This window comes from Ambystoma mexicanum, chromosome 2q (assembly GCF_040938575.1).
Source record: "Ambystoma mexicanum isolate Mex_15411 chromosome 2q, UKY_AmexF1_1, whole genome shotgun sequence".
Taxonomy (NCBI): domain Eukaryota; kingdom Metazoa; phylum Chordata; class Amphibia; order Caudata; family Ambystomatidae; genus Ambystoma; species Ambystoma mexicanum.
In genome coordinates this window covers 544,918,146-544,942,178 of record NC_090924.1, presented here as the reverse complement: position 1 = coordinate 544,942,178, position 24,033 = coordinate 544,918,146, and the positions used below count along the sequence as shown (strand labels likewise).

The window sequence follows — 24,033 nt, the reverse complement described above, 5'->3', positions numbered from 1 at the left end:
TCTAGTTGGGATCGCTTTTGGTGGTGAAATGCAAAAGGGTTTTCCTTGTAGTAGGGTTAGCGAAACAACCACTAGATCGTTAAACTGACCGCTTGCCTGAGACCATGGTTTTGCTAACCACTCCGGCATTGGGCGCATGGACAGGGGCGCGTGTGGCACCAAGTGAATGCATGAGGCCATCATCCCAAGCAAGCGCATTGCTTTGCGTAGTTATCTGGTGACCGACCTTGTAGTGAGGTACTTGCAACAACATGTTTTTGTACTCTGTTTGCCGGGAAAACCAGCTCCTTCTTTGTCTTTAAAATGACTCAGAGAAAATGTTTTATTTGGCTAGAAACTAGACTTGATTTTTTCTCATTGATGGAGAAACCAAAATGGAAAAGGTTTATCGTTATTTGGGTGTTTTGTGTGCAAATTTGAGGAGACTCCCCAGTGACTAATCAGTCATCCAGATAAGGGTACACAGGGATTGACACTCTACGGAGGTGGGCTGCTACTACTACTGCAAGCACCTTTGTGAATACTCTTGGGGCTGACGAGATGCCAAAGGGGAGTACTTTGAACTGGTAGTGAAATCCCACGATTTTGTTGCAGGTATTTTCAGTGCACTGGGAGAATTGAAATATGAAAGTAAGCATCTTTCATATCCAACGTTGCCTTGTAATCACCCCGCTTTTAAGAGGTGGATTACCTCTTGAAGCGTGGTCATGCAAAACTTGAGGTTTGACATATTTGTTCTCAGGGCGCAGATATAGTACTGGGCGCATGGACAGGTCTTTCTTTGGCACAAGGAAGTATGTTGAATAACTATCCTTGTTTACCTGGTTTACTGGGACGATCTCTATGGCGTCTTTTTCGAGCAGGGTCTTTACTTCCTCCAATAGAATGCGCTGCTCTTCTGGTATCATCTTTCTGTGTACTTGGCGGGTGGGTGGTTTTTGCAAATGTTTGATGCAATACCCGCCTGCTACGGTGGCCAACACCCACTTGTCTGACATTATCCCCTCCCATGCGTGGGTGAAGTGTGAGATGCGACCTCCTACTGAAGTGGCATGGGAGGGGACCTGTAGAGGTGCGTCATTGCTTGGGAGGGGTGGAGCCTCTCCCAGGTGAGGTTCTGCCTCTTCCTCTCGATCTTTTTTGTCCTCTTTGAAAATTAGAAGAGAAAGATTGTCCTTGTGAGGGGCCCCAAGGGGAAGACTGGCCGCCCTGATTGTATCCGGAAGAGCGTTACGTGCCCCGTCCTCTAAACCTTCTGGAGTTTGAGGAACCCCGTTGGATGTAGGGTTTATTCGTTAGTTGGGCGATGGATTTGAGAGTATGATACTACTCCTTCACGCTTTTGAGGGAATCTTCTACAGCCTTGCCAAAGAGGACGTTGAGTTCCACTGGCATGTTAAGGAGGGTGACCGGTGTCTCCAACTCAAAGCCAGACGGTCTAAGCCAGGCATGGCGCTTGGTAAGTGTGCCCTATGCAATGATGAGGCCTGCATGGTCTCCTGCATTTTTAAGTATGCAATCAGATCACTGCTTGCCTTCTGAGGTGATGCTTTCTAGTTGTGTTTTTTAGGGGTTCTGGAATCGCTTCAACATGGTGTTCTAACTCATCCCATTTTTGACAGTCGTAACTAGCTAGGAGTGCAGAATTATTTTCCGTTGAGGATGCAACTTTCCTTCCGAAAAGTGTAGATCTTTATTTTCTTTGTCTTGTGGGGCTTCAGCCGACGCCAGAGGAGTACCCGCCCTTTTTCTAGTAGTGGTGACAAGTGAGTCAGGTTTGAGTTGACCCGTAACATACAGGGGGTCTGTGGGTGCTGGCCTGACTACCATTTCGATTCTACAGTTAACCGCCCTTCTGAGGTTAGGCATAAGAGAGGATGGCTGTATACGTCTTTGTATGGACTAACAGTGGAATACACAAAGTGGTGGATTTCTAGTCACCAAGAATGTCCTTCACAAAGTCTTTGTCTCCTTGTGCCTTTTTGGGTGTCCATATTGAAATGTTGGCCAGCCTTCAGCAGCAGTTCTTTGTATTGAAGCTGATTATCTACATGTGAATCTGCTACAGGCTGATCTAGGTGGTCAGGTGACTGGATGACATGGATGTCGTACTAGTCCCAACTGTATTGGTATCCCTGGTTTCGCAGAGAGCGGGGTCTTGTGACACTGAGGGATTGATAGCATACAAGTCCTCCAATGAGTCTTGATAAATGGAGGCTGGGGGGCCTAGGACTTAAGTGCTTGTCTGTGGGTCAAGACGTGATTATTTTGGCAGGCAGAGGGTTGATGTTTTGCATTCCCTGACTGTGAGGCGTCTCTAAGGGATGCAAGTTCTTCTGGGTGCCTATGCATGAAGTTAACAAAGCATAACATCCTTTTCATAATCTTGTTCAATTGTAAAGGGGTCCACTCATAGGAGGGTGGGAAACCTGTAAGGGTAGAGATGCTTTGGATGGGTGTCCGCTCTTTGTGATGCATGGACTAAATCCAACTATTTAATTTTGGTTAATGACTAAATATTTGTAACGCTCACCTGACTCCCACGGGGGCGCTGGCCTGGTTCGCGCTGCTGTGACCTCGTCTAAGGTGATGCGCAGGGTTCGGAAGACGGACTGGACCGGGCCCCAGATCTGGCTTGTCTGACTCGCAGAAGTATCCTTCTGTAGGTGAGAATAGGGGGTTAACTGTCTGCGGGGTAATGCAATAGGCCTCCCACTTACCCCTCTCTCCCTCCTCAAAACCCTTCTGTGCTTCCCCGTAGCGTCTCACCTTAGGGTCCGGAAGGACGAGCTCTCCATCCTGCTTCTGATGCAGGGGCGCGTTGGTATCCAGTTACGTCACTGGATTTTCGGATGGGTGAGAACCAAACTTGCTTGGCTTCCAGGTAAGTTTTTCTATAAGTGGTTCCCCTTGTGTCCATGCATTAATGTTCTAATGCTAGTGTCTTTTTCCCCACAGGGGCCGGGGTACGGAATGCCGGGGAACAGGCACCGACCCGAGGTGAGCGGTGAAATCCTTGTGGAAATCAGGTAAGTCTTAATGAGTGTTTTGGTAATGTCTTTTCATTCACTCATTAACGCTGATGTCTTTTTCCCCTTAGGGGCCGGGGTCCGAAAATGCCTGGATGCGGCGCGGACCCGAAATGAAAAGGGAATGACCCAACAGGCAAGTCTTGACATGGAGTTTTAGCTTCCCTTTTCCCTTCTTTCTCTCACCTTTGTTCTTGTCTTTTTCTCCCTAGGCATGGGGGCGCGACTGCGAATCCGGATGGTCGCTGCTGAACATGGAGGCGCCCTGTAAAGGTGAGGAGAATGCGGCGCTGCAGCGATCGATGCGATGTGCTTTTAAAAATAAATGTCTTCCTTTTCAGGATTGTCGGCGAAATGTCTCTGGGCTGCAGATTTAGCAGGTGAGGCCTTTTCCTTCTTCTGTTCTCTTGTTCCCTTGCAGGTGATTCAGGATGCTGGCAGGTGTGGCAGAAGTCAAGATGCAGGAGCAGACACGGTGAGCGTCCAGCTGCTAGATGCAGAACAACGCGAAGCATGTGTGGCTGATCGGGTGTGGTTTAAATAGCCTTGGAAGAAGTTCCTAGAATGTGTCCTTCCTCGACCACGCCCGGGTGGTAAATGAGTCCCACAGGTAAAGTAGTTCCTTTCAGGCCTCAAAGAGGCCGGGGTTCTGCAGCATGGTCTGCATCAGGTAAGTGCACCAAAACACTTTCATAATGAGCCTGGCGCCTATGGCGCCAGGACTGACGTTTTCTATGAGCCTGGCGCCATAGGCGCCAGGATGCTGTCCAAAGGGCCCCTTATAAGGGGCTGCTGGGACCTTCCCGGGGACTTGATGTCCGCTTTCGGGGACGCAGGGCCTGAGCCGGCTCCCTGGGAGCGGGCATCGTGACAATATTGTCATAATTCCTGATGGGTTAACTCTTTACGTGCATAGTAGACATGTTTTAGCCATGGGATTGCATTCAAGTCATCTTTGACCAGCGTTACATCAGGTATAATTGCTTGTGATCATTTGGATTGCACCACAAGTGAAGCCAATGATAAACCGGCTATACAAACCGATTATCCCTTCCTGTCTGGAGCCTGATCAACACATCGACCAGGACCCCGGAGGTGCAGGAGTTGGCCAGCAGTCCTGCTGATTCTACCTGGATAGAGGTAGGGACCCTGCCTAATTTCCAGACCCCTGATTGATATAATCCCCCAACACGGAGACCACCTGATTGAACAGCATAATTCCTGGCATTTAAGGATAAATTCCTTTCAGGCTCCGATTCGAGCCATAAAGCCTATTTTGACCTATTTTTCGGCCACCATTGGAACCCACGAGGTGTTCCCAATCTAAGATGGCCGCCGGCACCCTCTCTGCCTTCTCAACGACCACATGACTGCAGCGCGTGATTTTACTGGCCAGCCTCTGCTCTTTTAGGCCCTCTCCCTAAGGATCCTCTACACAAGGATCCCTTCCTGTCTGGAGCCCGTCCGGTGGCGTCCGAGGCCGGGGCCACGGACCATGGCCACATTTCGGTAAGCTTGCCCTGACCTTGCAGCTTGCTGTCTCTTCCCCAGATCATAACCTTGCCTATCCAACGAATCCCACATGCGGTGCACCCCACGAGTGCCTTTGCGCATCATAGACTTTGGACTTCCGCCTCCATTCCGTTGGCCTTTGTTGTAATGTAATGCTGCACCGCACTTTTCAGTGCATCTACCCAGTAACGCGTATTTGTATTATTAACACATGTACAGCTTAGCACATCTGTCTACAGATGGCTGCACCTAATTTACTGTGACCCATGTCTAGCGTGCACTGAACCTGCGATCACGCATAGTTTACCACACTCTGCACGACCGCTATTATGATTGCCTCTCTTGCCTCTCTCCCATGACGTCACTGACATTGCCTTCAGCTGCCCTACACCTGAGTCTGGCATACTGTAGTCGCTGCATTTAGCACGGACTCTGCATCCAGCCGGTTATGGTATCCTCCATGCCTTACTGCTGCTACTGGTAGACTCCGAATCTAGCCCGTTATTGCTGCTAGTGTTAGAATCTGCATCTAGCCTGTTCCTGTATTCGCTATGCCCTATTGCTGCTAGTGGTAGACTCTGCATCTAGCCTGTTATTGCTACTAGTAATTGACACTGCCTCCAGCCTTGGGGCCTTGTTGCTGCTCATAACATTTGATATAATATATTGCCCTAGCTCCCGTGTTACTGCAACCAGCACCTGATTCATTTCTAGCCTTCATGGCCCTGTTACCGCGTTTAGTATGGACTTTGTATTTTGTATTTAGTCTAGATTGTGTCTCGATTGTGCCCTTCCTACCTGCCATTGACCCAGAGGTATGCACTGTCCCCTGGTTCTCCAGGTGCATCTACAACATTACTTTTTTTTTATCATGTGCCCCCGCATGATATTATCCCGTGTCCTTCTACTGCTCCCACTCCGGCCCTTCGCGGCAAGGCTGCCCACCCATACACCACCTATTCACCGCGCTTGCCCTCCCCTACCCACCGCCGCCGCACCAGCATACATTGCTCACTATCAACTACTGCATTCACCCTGTTACATTATGGGCGGTCTCCTGCCAGCGGCTAATGAGCACAATTTGAACGTTACCTCCACTAACCAGTACCTCAATGCCCCTGCTCTCTGGCTAGAACACTTTGCAAAGAAACCCACACGAATCAACCTTGTGCCGTCCACACGAGAAATAAGAGACTAGGATCCAGGTTCTGTCATGTGAAGAAACGCTATTCTGCCCACACTCTGCCAAACTCACCTTAACTAGACACAGCCCCCTTGCCGCATGTACGCCCCTTACTAGCAACAAGCCTACAACTGCAGCGCCAGCAGCCAAAGTTACTCAGATCAAGGGCACACTTATTAATGCTAGATAGATCACAGCACACGCTCTAGACATTGCTGACCTGATCACAACCCAAAGCTGGACTTTATTGCCGTATCTGAGGCTTGGTTACCTGCAACATCTGGACCCACACTATCTCTGGCCATACCTCCAGATTACAGCATTACGCGCCGCGATCGCAACACTGCGGAGCTCATCTCAGTCAAACTACCTCTAACGCCCAACCAAACTGCCACCTTACACCTTTATCTACAGACCACCCGGCCAAGCCGCCTCCTTTGCAGATGACATCTCTACCTTATTACTTGACAAATCCAAAACCAACTCGCAAATCATTCTCCTAGGATACCTCAATTTGGGATTCCGTGACCCCAATGACCCTACCGCCATTGAGCTTGTGGAATATATGTAAATATGCCTACTAAATATATGTATATGTTGTGAAATATATGTAAATTTGCCTACTACGTTTTTGCACCCGGATGCCCCTGGGCCTGGCGCGCGTTACAAATAAAATAAATACAAATTATCTAACAAGAAAGCCAAGCCCAATTCAAGATGTGCTCCAAAATTAGAAGACGATTGAGGTAGTACAAGGACTCTCTTTATGAAGTCATTTGCTACTACTTGAAGGGGTTTGGTATGCCTGATCCCACATTGAGAAGAGCCAGAGATGGCAACTGCAAGAGATTTACACTTGTAAACTTGTAGAATAGAATGAAAGGGTTAATTACTAATCTTCTGAATCAGTCGACTCCTCCCAGAGCTTGATTTAATCTAGTTGCCTGCTTAGTAATATGTGGGGCACCATTTAGTTTAGTGTCAAACCGTATGCCAAGATAGTCATACACATAATCATGGCCATATCTCATTGGTTTTGCTAAGCATGAGGGTGGAGTGGGGGTGGGGGGTTCGTTTTTGTAGCTCCAATTTGACAGAACAGCAGTTGGTTTTGCTGCGTTGACCATAAGGTTGCGTTCAATAGAGTACTAAGATCCATATATAACATATGTAGTCTATAGTAGAGTTGCCTCATTTCAGAGGTTTTGTGTGGTAAAGCAAGTGAATAGAGAAATCAAACCAGGTCAATAATCAATTTGTGAAATAAAGACAGAAAATAAAGGAGTTAGCAAAAACTATTCAAAGCCTAGACAGGGCCCAGTGCCCTTAAAGGAACAGGACCCAATTGCAGTCATTTCAGGTGGGCAGACATCTCTTTAGGTACTTCAACATGTGTTGGCTTTAGCCAACAAGTGTTCAAAAGTACATTAAGAACATTAGTACATTTCTTAACAGATGTTCTCCCAAACCAACCACCTTAATTAAGACCCAGGAGACCTGACCAGAACATCATGTTCAAAGCTAGGCAAGGAGGGCGTGGGGGTGGCTGGACCAGGACTTTAAGCCCATAAAGCCCTATGGATAAAGGGAGGGCAAAACAAATAGGTTTACTCACCGCCCTCAACTCCGATTCGTTCAGGGACCAACATAGGAGTTCCTGAATTCACACATTGATTCCATTGGTGGGAGCTCGGGGGCCTCGGATGCAAAGGTCACCTCAGGCATAAGGTCTTGTGTCCAGCTAGTTTGCTGCTGTTACGCTCACCTGGCTCCCACAGGGGCGTCGGTCGGACCCAGACGGCTGCGGTCTCCACCGAGATGCGTAGTGCAGAGATGACTGACTGGACTGGCCCTCCTAATCTTGTCTGCTTGACCCGTAGAAGTATTCTCCTACAAGTGGAGAGATGGATTTAGCCACCCGTGGATTCAAGTGATGGCACCCCCACAGTCCTCCCACTAATCACCTCCGAAGTGCCCCCTCAGCAATCTCACCTTATACTCTTGAAAGATGAGCTCTCCATCCTGCATGGGTTGCAGGGGCGCGTTGATGCCAGTTACTTCACTGGTTTGAAGGCGTGGGAGAGTTACGGAGAGTATTGACTCAGGTTCCTGGCGAGGACCAGTAAGTATCAAGTTCATAGAGTTCAATATGTCCGATGTTCACTCTTGTTCCCCCCCCTTCCTTCCTTGTCTTGCATCTGAGTTTGTGAGAAGATGCTCTCATGGTAGCTGGTGGCGCTCAGGTAAGAGTCTATTACCCGAAGCTGTCCGGTAAATGTTGCACGTATTTAACGAGTTGTTTTTCTCTCTCTTTGCAGATGCGGCGCATGAAGATGTGGAGAGTTATAGAATAATGCCTCCGGTGGTAAATCAGGTAAGTCTATGGTGGATAAGAGTTATATTTGTTGGTTTTCTCGGCTAACCTTGTTGTTTTCTTTTGCCCCCCAGGTGCCGGAGTTCGGCGAAGAAATGATGGAGGCAGTGCCAAATCGAAAGATGCTGCGAGGACTGGAGAGTATGACACGGCACTGCAGCTGGAGATGCGACGCATACTGAAATGATGTTCTTTCCAGGTCCGGAGGCGAGATGGATCCGGAATCAGGTGAGGAATTTGAAAATAGTTTGTTTTCTAACCTTGTCCTTTTCTTTCCTCTTTGTTTTAGGAGCTCCAGATTCGAGGCGGGCGTGGACGAAGACTGGATACTGACTGCAGGCACGGTGAGCGTTACGCTGCTGGATGCAGAATAACGTGAAGCGTGTGCTGCTGTTCGGGCGTTGTTTAAATAGCCTCCAAAGTAGTTCCAGGTAAGAAGTTCCCCAGAACCACGGCCGAGTAAAAAAATAGTCCTTGTAATAAAATAGTCCCATCCAGGCCTCACGTTGGCTTGAACTCACTTGCAGCATGGTCTGCATCAGGTAAGTAAAGTCTATGAGCCTGGCGCCTATGGCGCCAGGACTGATTTCTATGATGAGACCACACTCCGGCAACAACCGTTGAGACTTCCAGGAAGCGATGCAAGTGGTGGACAGCGATGGCTACATGGTGAAAATGGAAGGAGGAACCCTAGTGGCGGAAACAAAGCAACTGGTTGCGCAAGGTCCCTCCTTGTGGTGGAGAGCTGCAACTACAGGGAAATGCTTCTTTTTCCATAAGTTGAGGTTATGCAGAGTCCTGTGGTTTAAGTCAGAATGATGACTGGTGCAGCAAAGGGTTCCGGGAACTCGCCCTGTCCGCTTCCAAAACTAGATCTTCAAGCAGATGCTGGGACTAGTTGTTACCACCAAAAGGTCTTCAGAAGATCTGCAGAGAGGCAGGGATTTGCAAAGCAAGTGAAGAAAGAGATGCTGGAAAGCATCAAAGGACGAAATTCGGGTCTTTAGCAGGCTGCTCCCCTTCGTAGAGGTCTTTGCTTCAACAATGATCTGTAGAAAGGCAGCAGGAGTCTTCCTTTTATCCAGAATCTGAGCTGGGGTTGCTCCAGTGCCCCAATATCAAGGATCTGCACCTTTAAGTCTTGGCAGGGGCTGTCCAATCCTGGATTGTATACAAATAGACCAAATCACAATTGACCGAATTTAAAAGGTCAATTAGGATGGAATATATATATATATATATATATATATATATATATATATATATATATATATATATATATATATATATATATATATATATATATATATGACTCCCGGCAACACACCACCCAATCCCCTTATATTATAAACCCAAACCAACCCACTATATATATAAAAATACCCAAATGGTCGATTGTAATGAAGGTCAATTAGGACCACTGTAATTTGGTCAATTGTGTCATTCGGTCAGTTGTATTCGGACAATTCAGGTAATATCCAATCCTGAACAGCCTCTGGACACTGCATCTTCCCAGCCACAGACTGACTCTAGTACGAATGGATCCAGGGAGACTCGGCTTCCACATCTTGCCAATTTTCCTGTGAAAGATGGAGCTTTCTCTGGGAAAGTATTTACCATACATGGAAAATCTGGCCAGTCCAGGGTAGGCAGAAGGTCAAACTACAAGATAGCCAAGGGACAGGGAAAAATCTTGTGACAGACATTTTACGGTATGTTGTACTGTGACTGGCACTAAGCGTAAAAATGCCAAAGTGCACAAGACTAGAAAAAAGCAAATAGTGAATAGGTATCCGCTGCCACCTGCCGTTCCTTGAAACATCATGCAAGTAACTACAAAGTTAACAAAAACTAAGTAAGAGACACAAAGCAGCTCCACAAAGCAGCTCTACTTCACAGAAGGTGCTGTTTGCAGGTAAGAAGAGCAGCCAATGTTACTGTACTGATAGTTATAGCAAGATAAATGAAGCAAAAAGGCTCCACTTACCCCAAAAAGTCAGGAAAGGTTCAACACAATAGCAACAAAGAGGGTGTCCCACTGAAGTCTAAGAAGGGAAAGCAGCAAAAAGACACATCTTTCCCAACACTAGTTATTTAAAGATTGATCTAGCAAATGCAGACAATCCTGTCACACCCTAAACAAAATCAAATCACTGTTTTTGCAAAGCAAATTTCAGTAGGCACAGTAACACATCACAAAGCCTTTTATTATGGAATACACAGCTTATTTAATTAGCAAGCCAGCACACAAAGGTGAGGTCCTGTCGATAAGGGGGAAGAGCAGGAAGCTAATACTTTATGCAATGTGTGCAAAATCCCACAGAACCCATCCTTAAAACACTTACTGCTTGGCCCGCAAGACTTCTACTCTTTGCCAGATTTGACGTAGGGGGGGGATGGCTATATGGAGGAATCTTTCTGGGACCGCTTGATCGCTGGACATTGGAATGACCTGACAATTTTGGTAGTACAAGTCCTAGAAAGGTATAACATCGTGACTTCTAAAAATCTGCCAGAAGAGGTCAGAGATTCTTTGCTTCGACTCAATTGAGATCATGTTTAGTTGTGGGATGTTTCTTTGCTTGGTTATGGTCTCTGATTCTAAGTGATTTTTTTACATCAACCCGTCTAATAGATAGTTGCTCTTTTTCTCCCTCTCTTTTGTCCGTTTTTTCTTTTTTTTCCCCTTGCTCATCTTTGTGCCTTTTTTTTATTGAATGAAGGGTATTTTTTTTAGTTTAAAAGGTGAAAGTGAAATTCCTTTTTTAATTTTCTTTTCCTTCCTCCCGATGTTGGTTGGTTTTATTGAATGATTTGTAATAGAAGTAAAGTATTTTGTAAGAGGTTTTTTTCTATAACCAAATACAAACATAAAAATTTTAAAAAATTTAAGAAAAAGAAAGCCAGCTTAAACAACATGTATTCTAGGAGAGTCGAGAAAATACTACTCAAGCAAACTATCTCTAAACAGGTAACTAGAATTTCAAATCTCTACAGCCATTTTCTTTATTTTACATGTAGGGACTGGAACACAACAGAATACATAAGCAGTGATTTGTGCAGGTACTTGAGGGAAACAAAAAAAATACCTCAGCTCGGATCTGTCGCATAGTGTCACGATCCCTTAGTGTAGCAGTATGAGGTGTCCTGTTTACTGTGTCAAAGTCGATTGTAATACCAAACGCCACACCGATTTCATCAGTTCTAGCATAGCGTCTGCCAATGGACCCCGAAGAATCATCAACCTTGTGGGAGACTCCATTCTTGGTCAATGCTTCAGCTGTAAAATTTAAATAAACATATATATTAGAGTTTTTATAAGAAACCGGAGCAGGGCTATCTGAAACACATCAAAAGGCACATTCCTTCTTAAATATAAAACCAAAGCAAGGTTAGTAGAAAAAAAAATGGCAAAAGATTAACTAAACCAAATAAGCAAAAAGAACATCAGTTCTAGGCATGTCTATACATAATCTTCAACAGAAATGATGCAATGACGTCAGAAAATAAAGGGACAAACCCAAAGGTATTAGAGTACTTAAAATGGGTTCCATGTGTTAAAACCGCTGCAAAAATGGCCGTGGACACAAAATATCGTGGCAAAAAGGCTTTGGTTTTGCTGACGCAATCCATGTTAAGGATGCGGAGGACACCTCTGCAACCCCCACGCCCCTTAAATGATGTAATGGGGTACACCTTTAACGGTCAAACCATGGCAACATTTTTGCCGCAATTTTATCACTGAATACCCTTAAAATGCATTGGGTTATAAAGGTGGATTGCTGCATAGCTAATCCACTGGTATGAAGTTCTATATATTACCCAGGCACACCGGAAGGTTGCTTGAAACACAAGCCAAGGCTAAACTGAGACCTTGGTGGAATATAGTGGCCAATGCTATAGACTGTGGCACAGTCAAAACATTACATGTAGCAGCACAAGATGGGTTAAATGCTAGAATTATTATTTTATATAGTCAACCAGTAGCAGTTTCATGGTGTTAGAGTATATCTGAGGGATACTTATAGGGTGAAATTTACAATAGAATAGACGAACAAGCCTCATGGGCTGGCTGGTGGGCTACGGTCCATTTGTGACAATTTCTTGGACTTTCCATAATTTTTCAATGTTACGTTAAATATATGAGAGAAAAAAAAAAATAAAAGTCGCACTCTCAGGCGTTAACATTGTTTTAAAACCTGAGTCCAACAAAAGAGCTGGGGGTCTCCAAGGTTAAAGGGAATTGGCACAGAAAAGAAAATTCTCCCTAACACCCCCTTTCACTCCAATTCCATTCATAATGAATCTTCAATAGGACATCCCGTATCAAGTTTACTGTAAACTCTGTCAGTCTGTAAACAAACAAAACGGATGTGAAAACGCCAACCAGTCTCTTATGTGGAAACTATGCTTACCCTGTCGGATGCTCCCCAGTACTTTCTGCTGGATTTCTTGATTTAGAACATAGGAAAGATTTTCTTTTTGCTGATTTCTCTCCAAAGACATTAATGAGACATCCAACTTGTTGTTTTGAACGAGTTCTGATGTTTGAAGGCAAGTGAAGCTTTTTTACTTCACTTGCCACGCTAAACTCATCTGTTTTGGAGGCACTGATCAGTCCCTATGGCAATCAGTTCCCCATTGTAAAATCCTGTTTATTTTTCCCTGCACATATCACCTTACAGTGTAGCGTGGTAGGGACACTGTCCCTGTAACTTTATTTGTGTAAAGACGGGCGCCACACGTTTCTTGGTGCAGAGCAGTAATGTTTATTTATAAGTTACAGGAACAATAAAGAACCCCAACCCATCCACTGGAGAACAGCAAGCCAACTGACTCAAACCAAAGGATAACATTCCACAGCTCAGGGTGAACAGTCCATATTCCATCTCAGTGTTCCACATACCCCCAAGCACATGCATTACAACAATTTGTAACATTGTTGTTACTCGCCTGATGTGTACAGGATGGGCTGGTAGCAGCTGATACTTTCAACTACTTTTCATTTTCTCCTACACTTTTGCATTTTACAGATTAATGCCAAAAAGAGTACCATATACTCTAAAAGGGCTGTGCCATGGGATTTCTGCCTGTCCTGGAGCCATCTTGTATTTTGGCCTTCTTTCTGCTCTCCGAGTGTCGAATTTGCCATATGTGGTAAGTCTTTTCCCAGGGAAAGCTCCAGCTTTCACAGGCAAAGTGGTGGTGGTGGAGGAGAGTCTGAGTGGGGTATGTGGGGTGTGTGGGTGGCCTCAGTCCACATCCATGCCAAAATGTGCCTGTTGCTCTGCAGATGTGTTGGGCAGAGGCTGTCCAGGAGTGGACAGCCATTGTCAGTTTGAATGGCGCAGATCCTTACAATTTGTGGCCTTAAGGATTACTCCGGCTCAAATACTAGTTTGAAGGAAGAATCCTGCAGCCACTATAAGTGTTATCATTGGAGCCAAGAACAGTGTTGCTCTCTTCAATCGTCCCTGAGGAGCTCTGCTCCTTTGCTTATCTCCAGAAAGCCTTCATTGGAACTTCAACCCCTCGAGTAGCAGGACCAACCAGTCTCGACGCCAGCTTGAGGATCCCGCCCTTGGAAGCCCTCACAATTGTCTCGGAAGTATCCTGCGGGCTGACCAGCTTCCTCCAGGGCTACCTAGCCGCATCGGTCCTCATCCAAAGTTGAGCCTTTGGAGACTGCAGATCCTCGACTTACGAAACAAGACACCTTCTCACCCCCCTCCGACCCTGCAGTTGCAGCTCTACAACACAAAGTAGGGCCCTGCAGAATAATTTTCTTTGTTTCCACCAGGCAAGTCAATTTCTGATCGCTCCCCCTAAATCGAGTCCTGGAGATCCTCAGAGTTTGTCGCCAGAGTGGTGGTCACACAACCTAGCCAGAACCAAAATACAATGACAAAAGTGACTCAGTCACCAGAGACCCCTGGATTGCCATCAAAGGAACCGAGAAAAGAGATCCCAGCGGTATTGGGTATAACATAGTGGTCACTGAGTGAACCAAAGTACAATCAGTGAGAAAACATACCTGTTCCTTACCCATTACTCCACAAGGTTTGACTGAAGTTAATCCTTACTCTACCCATCGGCACATGGCAGAAGAGTTGAAATTCTATCTTCTACTCTTCGGTACCCGCCTCTGCCTCAGCTAACCTCCCAGTGTTTCCCTCTTCGGAGTACCATTACTTATTTTCTCAATCTCAGATCTTCCTCTCCTTCTTGGTGACTAACTTTGCACCTTTCTTCCTGACTTTGTAGCTTCTCATCTTGAATTCTATTGTCTTTCACAAATCCCCACCCCTTCTCAGATCTCTGGAACTTAATTTTCTCATCTTTCTCTTTCTCTTAGTCTGTTTTAGTTTGACCCTTTTACTCCTCCGATCACTTTCTTCTCTTGCTCTAATCCCCTCCCTTCATTCCCTACCTTCTTTCAATGCGATTTCTGCCAATTTCAGGATTCCACTTTTTCCTATGCATTTATTTTTCTCCTTCCCCGAGTTGATACTTTTGTTTCTCTTTCAATGAATGCTGCTTCGTCACTCTCCCTGTATTCTGGATACTACCCCCTTCATCCTTTTCACCTTCTCAAACATTCCTAGCCATGGACTCAACCCCCCCCCCCTCAATCTGCACACCCAGTTCTACATTACATCGAGCCCAGCGGTGTTGGTTGTAAAAGTAGGGTAATTTCAAATCTTAATCTCTTAATTTATATAGATTTTTCTTATGACTGTCTCAGCTAAAGAGCAGTATTGACAGTTTGCCTCTCTTTCCTCTCATCCATGCTGCCATTTCAGAGCTTAAACCATATTCTTCCCCTCCTAATGGCGTCCTGCTTAGTTTTCTTCTCTTTCTACCTTGGACTTTTTTTCTCAAATCTCTTCTTTCTTCTATTACTTCGTCTCTTTTGGCTACTTGCATGGTGCCTTCTCTCCCACCTTCATCTTGGTCTAATTTTCTTTCCCTTTCTGATTCCCACATCTCCTTTGTTGCTAAGTATCACCCTACTGCTACCCCTTCCAATACCTTTGCCCCCTCTTTAATACATACTTTCTACCCTGCTCTTCTTCCCTATCATGCTGCTCTTTTCAACTCTTCCTTAGGTACCTCTACTGTTGCTTTATCCTTTAAACATGCCTCAATCCTCCCTATTCTAAAAAAGCCCCAACTTTATTCGTCCGTCCGTCCACCCGCCCCCATTTTCAAACTTTTGTCCTATTTCATTCCTTCCCTTTCTTTCTAAATTGATTGAGCCAATCGCCTCCTCTGAGCTTTCATAAATCATAGCTCACTTCCAATCTGGCTTTCATGCATGTTATTCAAAGGAAACTGCCCATTTTGCGGTGTCCGACTTCTTGTTATTCTGAACCATCATCCCTTATAGTCCCTGTTGATCTGTTGGCTGCTTTTAATAAGGTTGACCACTCGATTCTTTTTTCCTCTCTTTACCAACTTGGTTTTTGTGATTCTGTATTAGAGTGGTTGTGCTCTTCTCTTTCTATTCATACCTTTTCCATTTCTTGTGGTGGCCACTCCACTCACCACCTGTTTCATCTTCCTCTCACAGTGTGCCACAAGGCTCTGTGCTCGGTCCACTACTGTTTTCCCTTTACACTACTCCTCTTGTTTCTGGTATCTCATCGTTTGGTGTTTATCATCACCTCTTCTTTTTTAAGTTTCTATCCACTCTCGGCTGGTTTGCTTTCTATCCAGTTTTGGATGTCTACTAATTTCTTGCACCTCAATCCTTCCAAGACTGGTGTTCTTTTCTTGCCTGCTTCTACGATTCCCACGCCGATTCCTCCCTCTCATTTACACCCCCTCCGATATCCACCTTCCCACTTCAGCTTGTAATCTGGGTGTTATCTTCAATTTGTCGATTTCTTTCTCTTTCCACATTTCTAACATCTTATTCCTGCCGCTTTCAACTTTTTAAAATCTTAACGGCTAATCCGTTTCTTTTGACATTTCTAAACTCCTTATCTCCTGAATTGTCTTTTCTCAGCTATTCTATTGCTCTAGTCTCCTTCTCGGTCTCCTGCTAACCAGCTTGCCCCTCTTCGTTCTATCCATCACACTCTCTCTCGCTCTCTCTCTCCCCCTCTCCCTCCCTCAGTCCCAGGCTCTCATCTATTCCTCGTTGCCCTTGTGCTTCTTCTCGCCATTGTTCCTTTTCTCTAATCACACCAAGCACTGTAGCCTTTTACCGATATCTGTGGTTCCTACGTTCCCTAGCTTTTTTAAAAACCCGGTTTTAAGGATTATCTTCCTTTGGCTGCATTTGTTAATTGAAAATATATTTTTGTACTGCATTATTTCTTTTGTAAAGTGCTTCAGCGTCAAGCACTAAAAAACAAATCTTAAAAACTTTTCCCTTGCCTGGCCGTTATCTGTGGAGTTCTGGTCAAGGATCTTCTACCTGCCCATCCCGCCCCCTAATATAGGAGGAATGAGAGGGTCTGCTATGAACCTTTCTTCAACTGTTAGAGACCCTTACTAACTGCCTGTTGGCAGTGTCCACTTGTTCAGGCTTAAAGACTCCTAGCTTTCTGAGGAGAACTACATTGGGACCTGGGGCTCTAGGACACGTTTATAGCTATGTGAGGACTTTCTTTTATTATTAGTACTTCATATTGTAAAGGTATTGTATGGTGTTACTTTATTTTCTCAAACTGATTGCTACTTACCTCGTTCTTTTGATTCACTTGCTTTACTATCCTACAGTATTCTGAAACTGCTCTAAGTGTATTCTAAAAGTGAAGTGTTAGTGGCTCTTAGCAGAGCACACCAAAAGGGAATTTATATATAATAGTAGGGAATGTATTACTTACCTGTGGGTTTTCCTTGCCAAGCATGTGTCTAAGGCCTAAACAAATAGCCATTTGTATACATTCTGCCTAACCTGCATTATTAAGAGTGTTCTGTGTGCTATTAACTGAATCCTGCACTACTCACCCAGTTGCTAAGTCTAAGCCTTGCTGCTCAGTCACACTACCCAGATAGTGGTTGGCTAGACAGTTTCTTTACCTATTCAACAGAGCAGGGTGGCATCTCAGGATCGGTCCAGAGGGCTGATTCTAAAGATCCATTTTAACAATGACTCCCTTGATAATCCAAGCCCGGCTTAATCTGAAAGCTTCTTTGGAAGACTGTTTGATGCTTGTAACTGCGTAGATTCACATGCTTTGCATAGACCGACATCTAGTGGTAGTCGCAGAGTATTACATGATTTGTTTTCAAAACTTGAAAAGGGACATTGATTGGCTGTGTTAGTAATACTGTCCCTAGTGCAACATCTACTGTGCCCATGGTCGATCACGCGTCGAGGTCCCCGATAGTTCTGTTTCTGACATGAGGTTGCATTAAGTGTAACCCGAGTATAGTGGCAATAAAGCAGACAGAGCAAGAAACATCTATGCACCTTCGACTTCAGGAGGGGAGGAAGGGTGGGCGCATGTGAATCGAAGCAGATATAAGCTTCAGAAATACAATTACGATGAGTAATGCATGCCTTCTGAGGCTTGTGGATCTGCTTAGATCACATTCTTGGCATGGACTAGCAAGCAGTATCTGGAAAAGGAGGTGGGTTATGAAACGGTACAGTGAAAAATAGATGTTTCAGCACTGCCTGTCCCACCTGTGCGTCTGCTTTAGAGCATCTATCAATGCAGTAATACTGAGTAAATGTGTGAACTGAGCTCCAGGTAGCTGCCTTGCCAATTGCATCCTAGGGGACATTTGCAATAAAAGCTAAAGTGGCTCCTGTACCTCTGGTAGAGTGAACTCTTGGTGTAAAAGGTAGAATCTTTTTTGATAGTGAATAGCACAGCTGTATGCACTCAACTAACCATCTGGAGATGGCGTTCTTTAACACTGATCCCCTTCCCTACCAGGTGCTATGGAAACGAAGAGATGGTCCGTTTTCCGGAGAGGTTTTGTTATGCCTCCTTACATCGAAGGTATGGAGGCTTCTCTCAACTGAGTTAGATGGTGTTTGGAGAAAGAAAAAGGTAGTTCAATTGACTGGTTAACATGGAACTTAGATATGACTTTTGGGGAGAACTTAGGATGTATTCTAAGAACCACCTTTGTCCTTGTGGATGACAATGAAGGGGTCTTGTACAGATAAGGCCTGTAGGACACTGACTTATCTTATCGAGGTGATAGCTACCAGGAATGAAGTGTTGTAGGTTAAGTGTTTTAGGGTAGCCTTGTGCATTGGCTCAAAAAGCGAACCTACTTCTGAGCCTGTGGATGTCTAAGATCCACAGCATGTCCTTAACTCTGAAGACCAGCCACGTACTCCCAATCTAGTGTAAGCAACTTTTGGGTAATGTTAGATCATTGGTAATCTCCAACATTGTGGATTATATTTGGCTTGTAAAAGAACCCCGATGGAATCCCAAGAATCTGTGAAGGCGGCAAGTTAAAATGGGCTCCAGCCCCCTCATGACAGGAGGCGGAGGCACCACATGTAATTACTATGTAGTTTACTGCCAGTCTTGTCCAGATCTCCCATCTCACTCTTCTTGCCACAAGTACTTGTAAGAAGGTTCCAAAGACAAGTGGGTGGACTCTGCAATGAGAGATGACGTTCATTCATTTGAGCCACAAGTGGCAGGTCTTTAGCTAGCACAACCACAAGGTGGGTAGCATCAGGTATATCAAGGGATTTGCCAAATATGGTTAAGGGTTGCCTCAGGGGGATACCATCTTTCCTGCCTTGCTTTGGCACCCCAAAGCCTGACTCTAGGGTGTCATTTGTAGGTTCCAAAGAACCCTGTTCTAAGCTTGCCCTGTAGATCTACAGGATGGGTGAGGAGAAAGGCACATAGAAGGCTTATTTCCTTACCCTCCAAGAGAATCAATCTTAGTGGTCGCCATCGAGGGGCCTCCCATCCCTTTTATTCTATGCTGTTTAGCAAGTGGTAAAAGCTGCAATTACCTCCTGGAACGCGGTTATCAAAAACTGTTCCTTTATCTAGGCATTCCTTAGATCAACAGCAACTCACATTAGGGTTGAGAGACACAAAGTCCCCAGCTATCCATGCATTTGGCATGGCCTGGTAGAATGAGGCGATATTAAACAAGACTATGGGCAGACCCTCTTGATAACGACCCACCGCCCAAGTTAAGGGCCAGAGCGCAGCGAGGGGCCCTTAATATGGGGGGGTGATGCCGTTACCAGCAGGATCAAAGTGCCGCCTCATTTAATATTGCCATTAGGTTCCTTGTAGTTTCCTACACAGGTTCAGTTTTATTAAAATAAAAAAAAAAAGGAATTTACATTATGTTGTGCAGCTTCTATCGAAGTCTGTTTTCCAAGTTGATGACCGATACCAGCATGGAAAACAGACTTCACTGCCAACAGTACTGCACGATGCCGAGCTGCACAACAAACGGTATTTTTTTTTATGTAAAAGAAAGAAAAAATAAAATACACCATTACCATCCATGTAGGGAGCTACACAGGTGCCAAGTGGTAAAAGGGGAGCAGGAAGGAAAGGGGGTGCTGGCTGACCATACAGTACAGCTCACATTCCGAGCCTACTGATTGACCAGCGCCCCGTCCCAGGGTGCTAACGTTGTTTCTAACAGTCATCTATTGTGATGGCATCGCCATAGGGCAGTAGCTATTATTGTGTGCCATGCCCCTACTTACTGGGCTGCTAATAGCCACCTCGAATATGGCCATCTGTCCCCACTAAACCAACCAATGAAGAAGCAGGTGTACAATCTACCCCGGCGGAAAGGCCCTTGGCGTATCCCTTCAGTATTTGATCACTCCCTGAACATTGAATGAGTTATGACACAAAAATCACAACATGTGCGAAAAGGATTTTGAAAGGTCTGCCACATCGAATTCTGAGACAGGTCATGGTGCACATGTCTCTACCCTGTGGCTACCAGGTTTCTTCCACCAACCTAGTGGGACTCTTGGCAGTTTAGGTAAAACATCTGAAATGGTGCAGTCTTTTGACCTGAGTCTACCTGTGGAAGCTTCAACGACAGAAGCCTCACATACCACAATTGCTTTGAGGGCGAGACAGACTACCATGTTACTCTTCACATGATTTGGTATTAGAGAGGCCGTTGCAGTGCCCAAACCAACCCCAGAGGCGATCCCTCCAGTTTCAGTTGTATGCTGTGGCCATCCTATGGGCTCAAAGTCACATAAGTCTCATGAGCAGGGCCCGGTAGGTCACGTGAGGTTTCCTGCTGTCCCCTCTTGCTCACGGCTGCCTGCAGGTCAGATGAACAAGGTGAGGAGTGGAAGCACAGGGCTGTCTACAGTGTCTCCATCTCAGGCACAGAATGTCGATGGCTCACACCCCATGACCGATACCTTGATGGGTTGGAGGGAGAACAATGTAATTTTCTGCTTCAACGTCCTAACCTAGATAAATAAAAATTCCTATAAGTGAAAGCTGGTTAGATATTTGTCCGGTACTTAGTGTTACTGATGTCTCTTTCATGTTGTTTCCCTGTGTACAATTTCTTTCCACCTGCATGTATTGTAAGGACTGTAATATTTGTTTCTCTTTTACAAACACTCACCTTCGCTCATGCATTCAGAATTGTAGGGAGAGGTTGGCAGATACAGGTATTGAGGTTTACGAAGATGTAAGTGCATTAGTCTTCCACCTTCACAATTCCTGGTACACCGTCAACATTCTTGTCAATGGTCTTGTAAACACTACTAGTAAAAGCTGACATTTCACCTCTTTGCGTTTCCTCGAAAGGTCCGATTATTGACCCGACTAGGGAGGAACTGAAGCTTAGACCGGTGCGGCCATCGCCCTTACAGATCAACATCTCAAACCAGGCATAGGAGATAGTTTATAGTTTTGCACAACAGCTTACCCTTACAGGGTCACTTTAACTGGGCTTAAGTTGGCTCCTACCCGGATTACTCAGGCTGGACGTAACTATATGGGGCCGGGTGTTAATTATAGGTATGAACCAATGGAAGGGCTGTAGCAAGGACATTGATTTGGCTAGCTCTCCCTCACTTGCACAATTCTTGTGCTGGAATGTGGCGGGGTGGCCAATAAATTGGACAATCGTGATTGGCTAAATAGGATAATTTTGATTTATTATGCCTCTGGGAGACATGGTTACTTGATGGCTCTCTGCTGACGAAGCATGTTCCTGACTATTGGATAATAACCTGCCTGGCAGTACATGAGGGCACTGAAAGATTATGCAAGGGACTTGCCACCTTGGTGCGTAGGTTTGGGTACTGGGAACCTCTACATATTTCTACACCATCAGATCAAATTATGATATCTATCATACAGGAAAACAAGGGGGGGGGAAAAGGATTATTGGGAATATTTACCTCCACCCAAAAGGAGGACCTAAAGAATATATCTCCAAATGAATGGCTGGCAGACCTCTTAATGTGTGAAAATGGGTCTGGTATACTCATTATGGGTGACTTTAATGCCAAACTCAGACATGGGGCACCGGCTGATAGGCTCTTAGAAGCCGCATGGGGGATCCACAAGCGTAATAACTTGATGGAAGGAGACCCCTGTGGTGCCCTACTAGACTCTTTCTTAAATGCCACTGCACTGGTTGAATTAAATGGAAGGTCCCATGACGATGTCCCCGAAATATACTTATGGCCAAGAGGGAAAGTACACTTTAACGACTTCCAGGTTGATTTATTCTTTTTTTCGGGGTGAAGAGCTTTGAGGTTAGCGCCCTCCCGGAGAGTGATCACGATTCTAATTATCAAATTGAATATGGCGACATACCTATTGGCTCAGTACCTTCTTTGGGTAGTGATGTGATTTTGGCTCACAAACCAAGAAAACTGTCCAAAGGGCAGCTGGCTGAAATTACTGGACAGTGTACAATCAGTGAGAGAAAGCTTTCTGTTACAGTCTTCTCTGAGGGACCTGGCTGCTACTTTAATAGTCAGCCAGAAATCGTATATTTATGCAGGAATACTGGTACCCCTCCATTAAAGGATTGGCCAGGGGCCCCGTGTGAGGGTTCGGTTTGATGCAGAGTGCCGTAGGTCTAAGTTCATGCAACGGCTTGATGCTAGAGCTAATAGCACTGTGGATGCTAGATTCATGGCCAAGAGCAAATTTAAAAAACTTGAGACTTAAGAAAAAACTGTTTAATGACTCTCAGTGGGAAAGACTAGAGAGCTCCATAAGTGAGAATGATATGTAAGGTTTTTGGAATCTGGTGGCATGTGGCTTTAGGGATGGTGCTCAAGACTGGGTTTGTCCTATATTGGACCGTGTGTGGGTCCAACACTTTAGGGCTATTATGTCTGAAGAGGCTGTAATTCCTCTGTTCCAATCCAAGGCTAATTTAGGCATCACTTTCTCACTTGCTGAGGAGTAAAAAGCTACCTTAGGCACTAAACCAGGCATGGCACTGGGCCCTGATGGCATCAGACCAGACATCTATAGATGGTTCCCCGAATGGTGGACACCACTTCTTCTAAAACATTTTAATAACTCAGGGAACATTCCACATCCTTGGTCTCTGAGCACAATCAAACCGATTTTTCAAAAAGGCTCTAGGACGGACCCCCATTGTTATTGTCCTATTTCATTATTAGACAGCATCTCAAAATGTTTTGCTAATTGCTTGCTGGGCAGGCTGGAGTCATGGGCAGAGGAAAATAAGATTCTCCCCTTCTATTAGGCTGGATTTAGAACGCATTTTCCAACAGCGAGCCATGTTTTTGTGCTTTCATATGTTTTGGATAAATATGTGAGGGTAAGAAGGGGAGTAGTCTATGCAGCCTTTTTTGGACTCTACAAAGGCATTTGATTCTATTAATCAGGCTCTTCTACAGGCTAAACTTCAGAAACTGGGGTTCCAGCACCTCTGCTGCACCTGACAATGCAGATATTTGAACACTGGGGCCTTTGTAGGAGGACATTCCAGAGCAGGCCTTCCAACCAAGTTTCTTACAAATAAAGGAGTTTGACAGGGCTATCCCTGACTCCACTTTTATTCATTCTTTTCTTATTGGATTTTATGTCCGTTTTACATTGGGCAACTTCACTTCCTCCATCTCTGAATGGGGTGATGTACCCCACTCTGCTTTATGCAGATGATGCAGTACTATTAGATCTGACCCCCAAGGGGCTTGCTAGTAGCCTTAACTATTTATCCACATATTTTAAAATCAATGGTTTAAAATTAAAACTAAAGAAAACCAAGAATTGGTTTTGGTTTCAAAAAGCAAAATAATAATTGGTGCATAGATAATGTGAATCGAAGTGTGAATTATTCATACTTCTATTTGGATGTTATGTTTGCAAGCAATTACAGTGGGCAGCACGCTGAGAGAACCGCGTAAGGACTAGTTTGGCTGGGCTCAGGGCCTTTTATCATACATTTGGCAGTTTTTGCTTTGATAGTGTATTCAAGGCCTTGAGGCCAAGATCTAGTTTGCCAGCAAGTTGTTCCTCATAGGATCGTATTTTATACATTTGTCTGAAAAAGCGGTTAGGTCTGATAACCAGCACCCCAGGGGCTTCCCTTGCGCTAGAGGCTGGTGTTCTAAATACTGGTGTACAGGCCGAATTTGGGTTTTTAAAAATTTGCCAGTTGCATTCCATCCCTCCGACAAACCCCAACATTGCGAACGTGAGGGAGGAAATAGCAACGGTGAAGTCGTATGCCACTTAACCTTGGTATAAGAACTGCTCCAGTATGTGTAAACAATGGGGAATTGCCTTTGATGAACAAAGCAATGGCTTGATGACAAAGCATCGACTCTGTACGAAAGCTAGAAAGAGACATTTTGAATTTGCAATTAATAGTATGGAAAAATTACGTATGTTGGGGTGCCCGAGGAAGGCACGTTGCACCTACAATGATCATTTCTTTTTTGAGCGTTATTCGCTCACCAGTGCAAAGGCGCATCATTGCAATGGTGCGATTGAACA

The 24,033-nt window shown here is 45.0% G+C and overlaps 1 protein-coding gene across 1 annotated transcript in view; it reads right to left on the bottom strand.

Moving 5' to 3' along the window:
- Positions 1-24,033, bottom strand: part of GARS1 (glycyl-tRNA synthetase 1) — a 279,785-nt gene that overhangs the window by 5,583 nt on the left and 250,169 nt on the right. Inside the window, exon 16 of the mRNA XM_069647695.1 lies at positions 11,188-11,378. Within this exon, the coding sequence (XP_069503796.1) occupies positions 11,188-11,378 (191 nt within the window). The remainder of the gene's footprint in view (positions 1-11,187; positions 11,379-24,033) is intronic.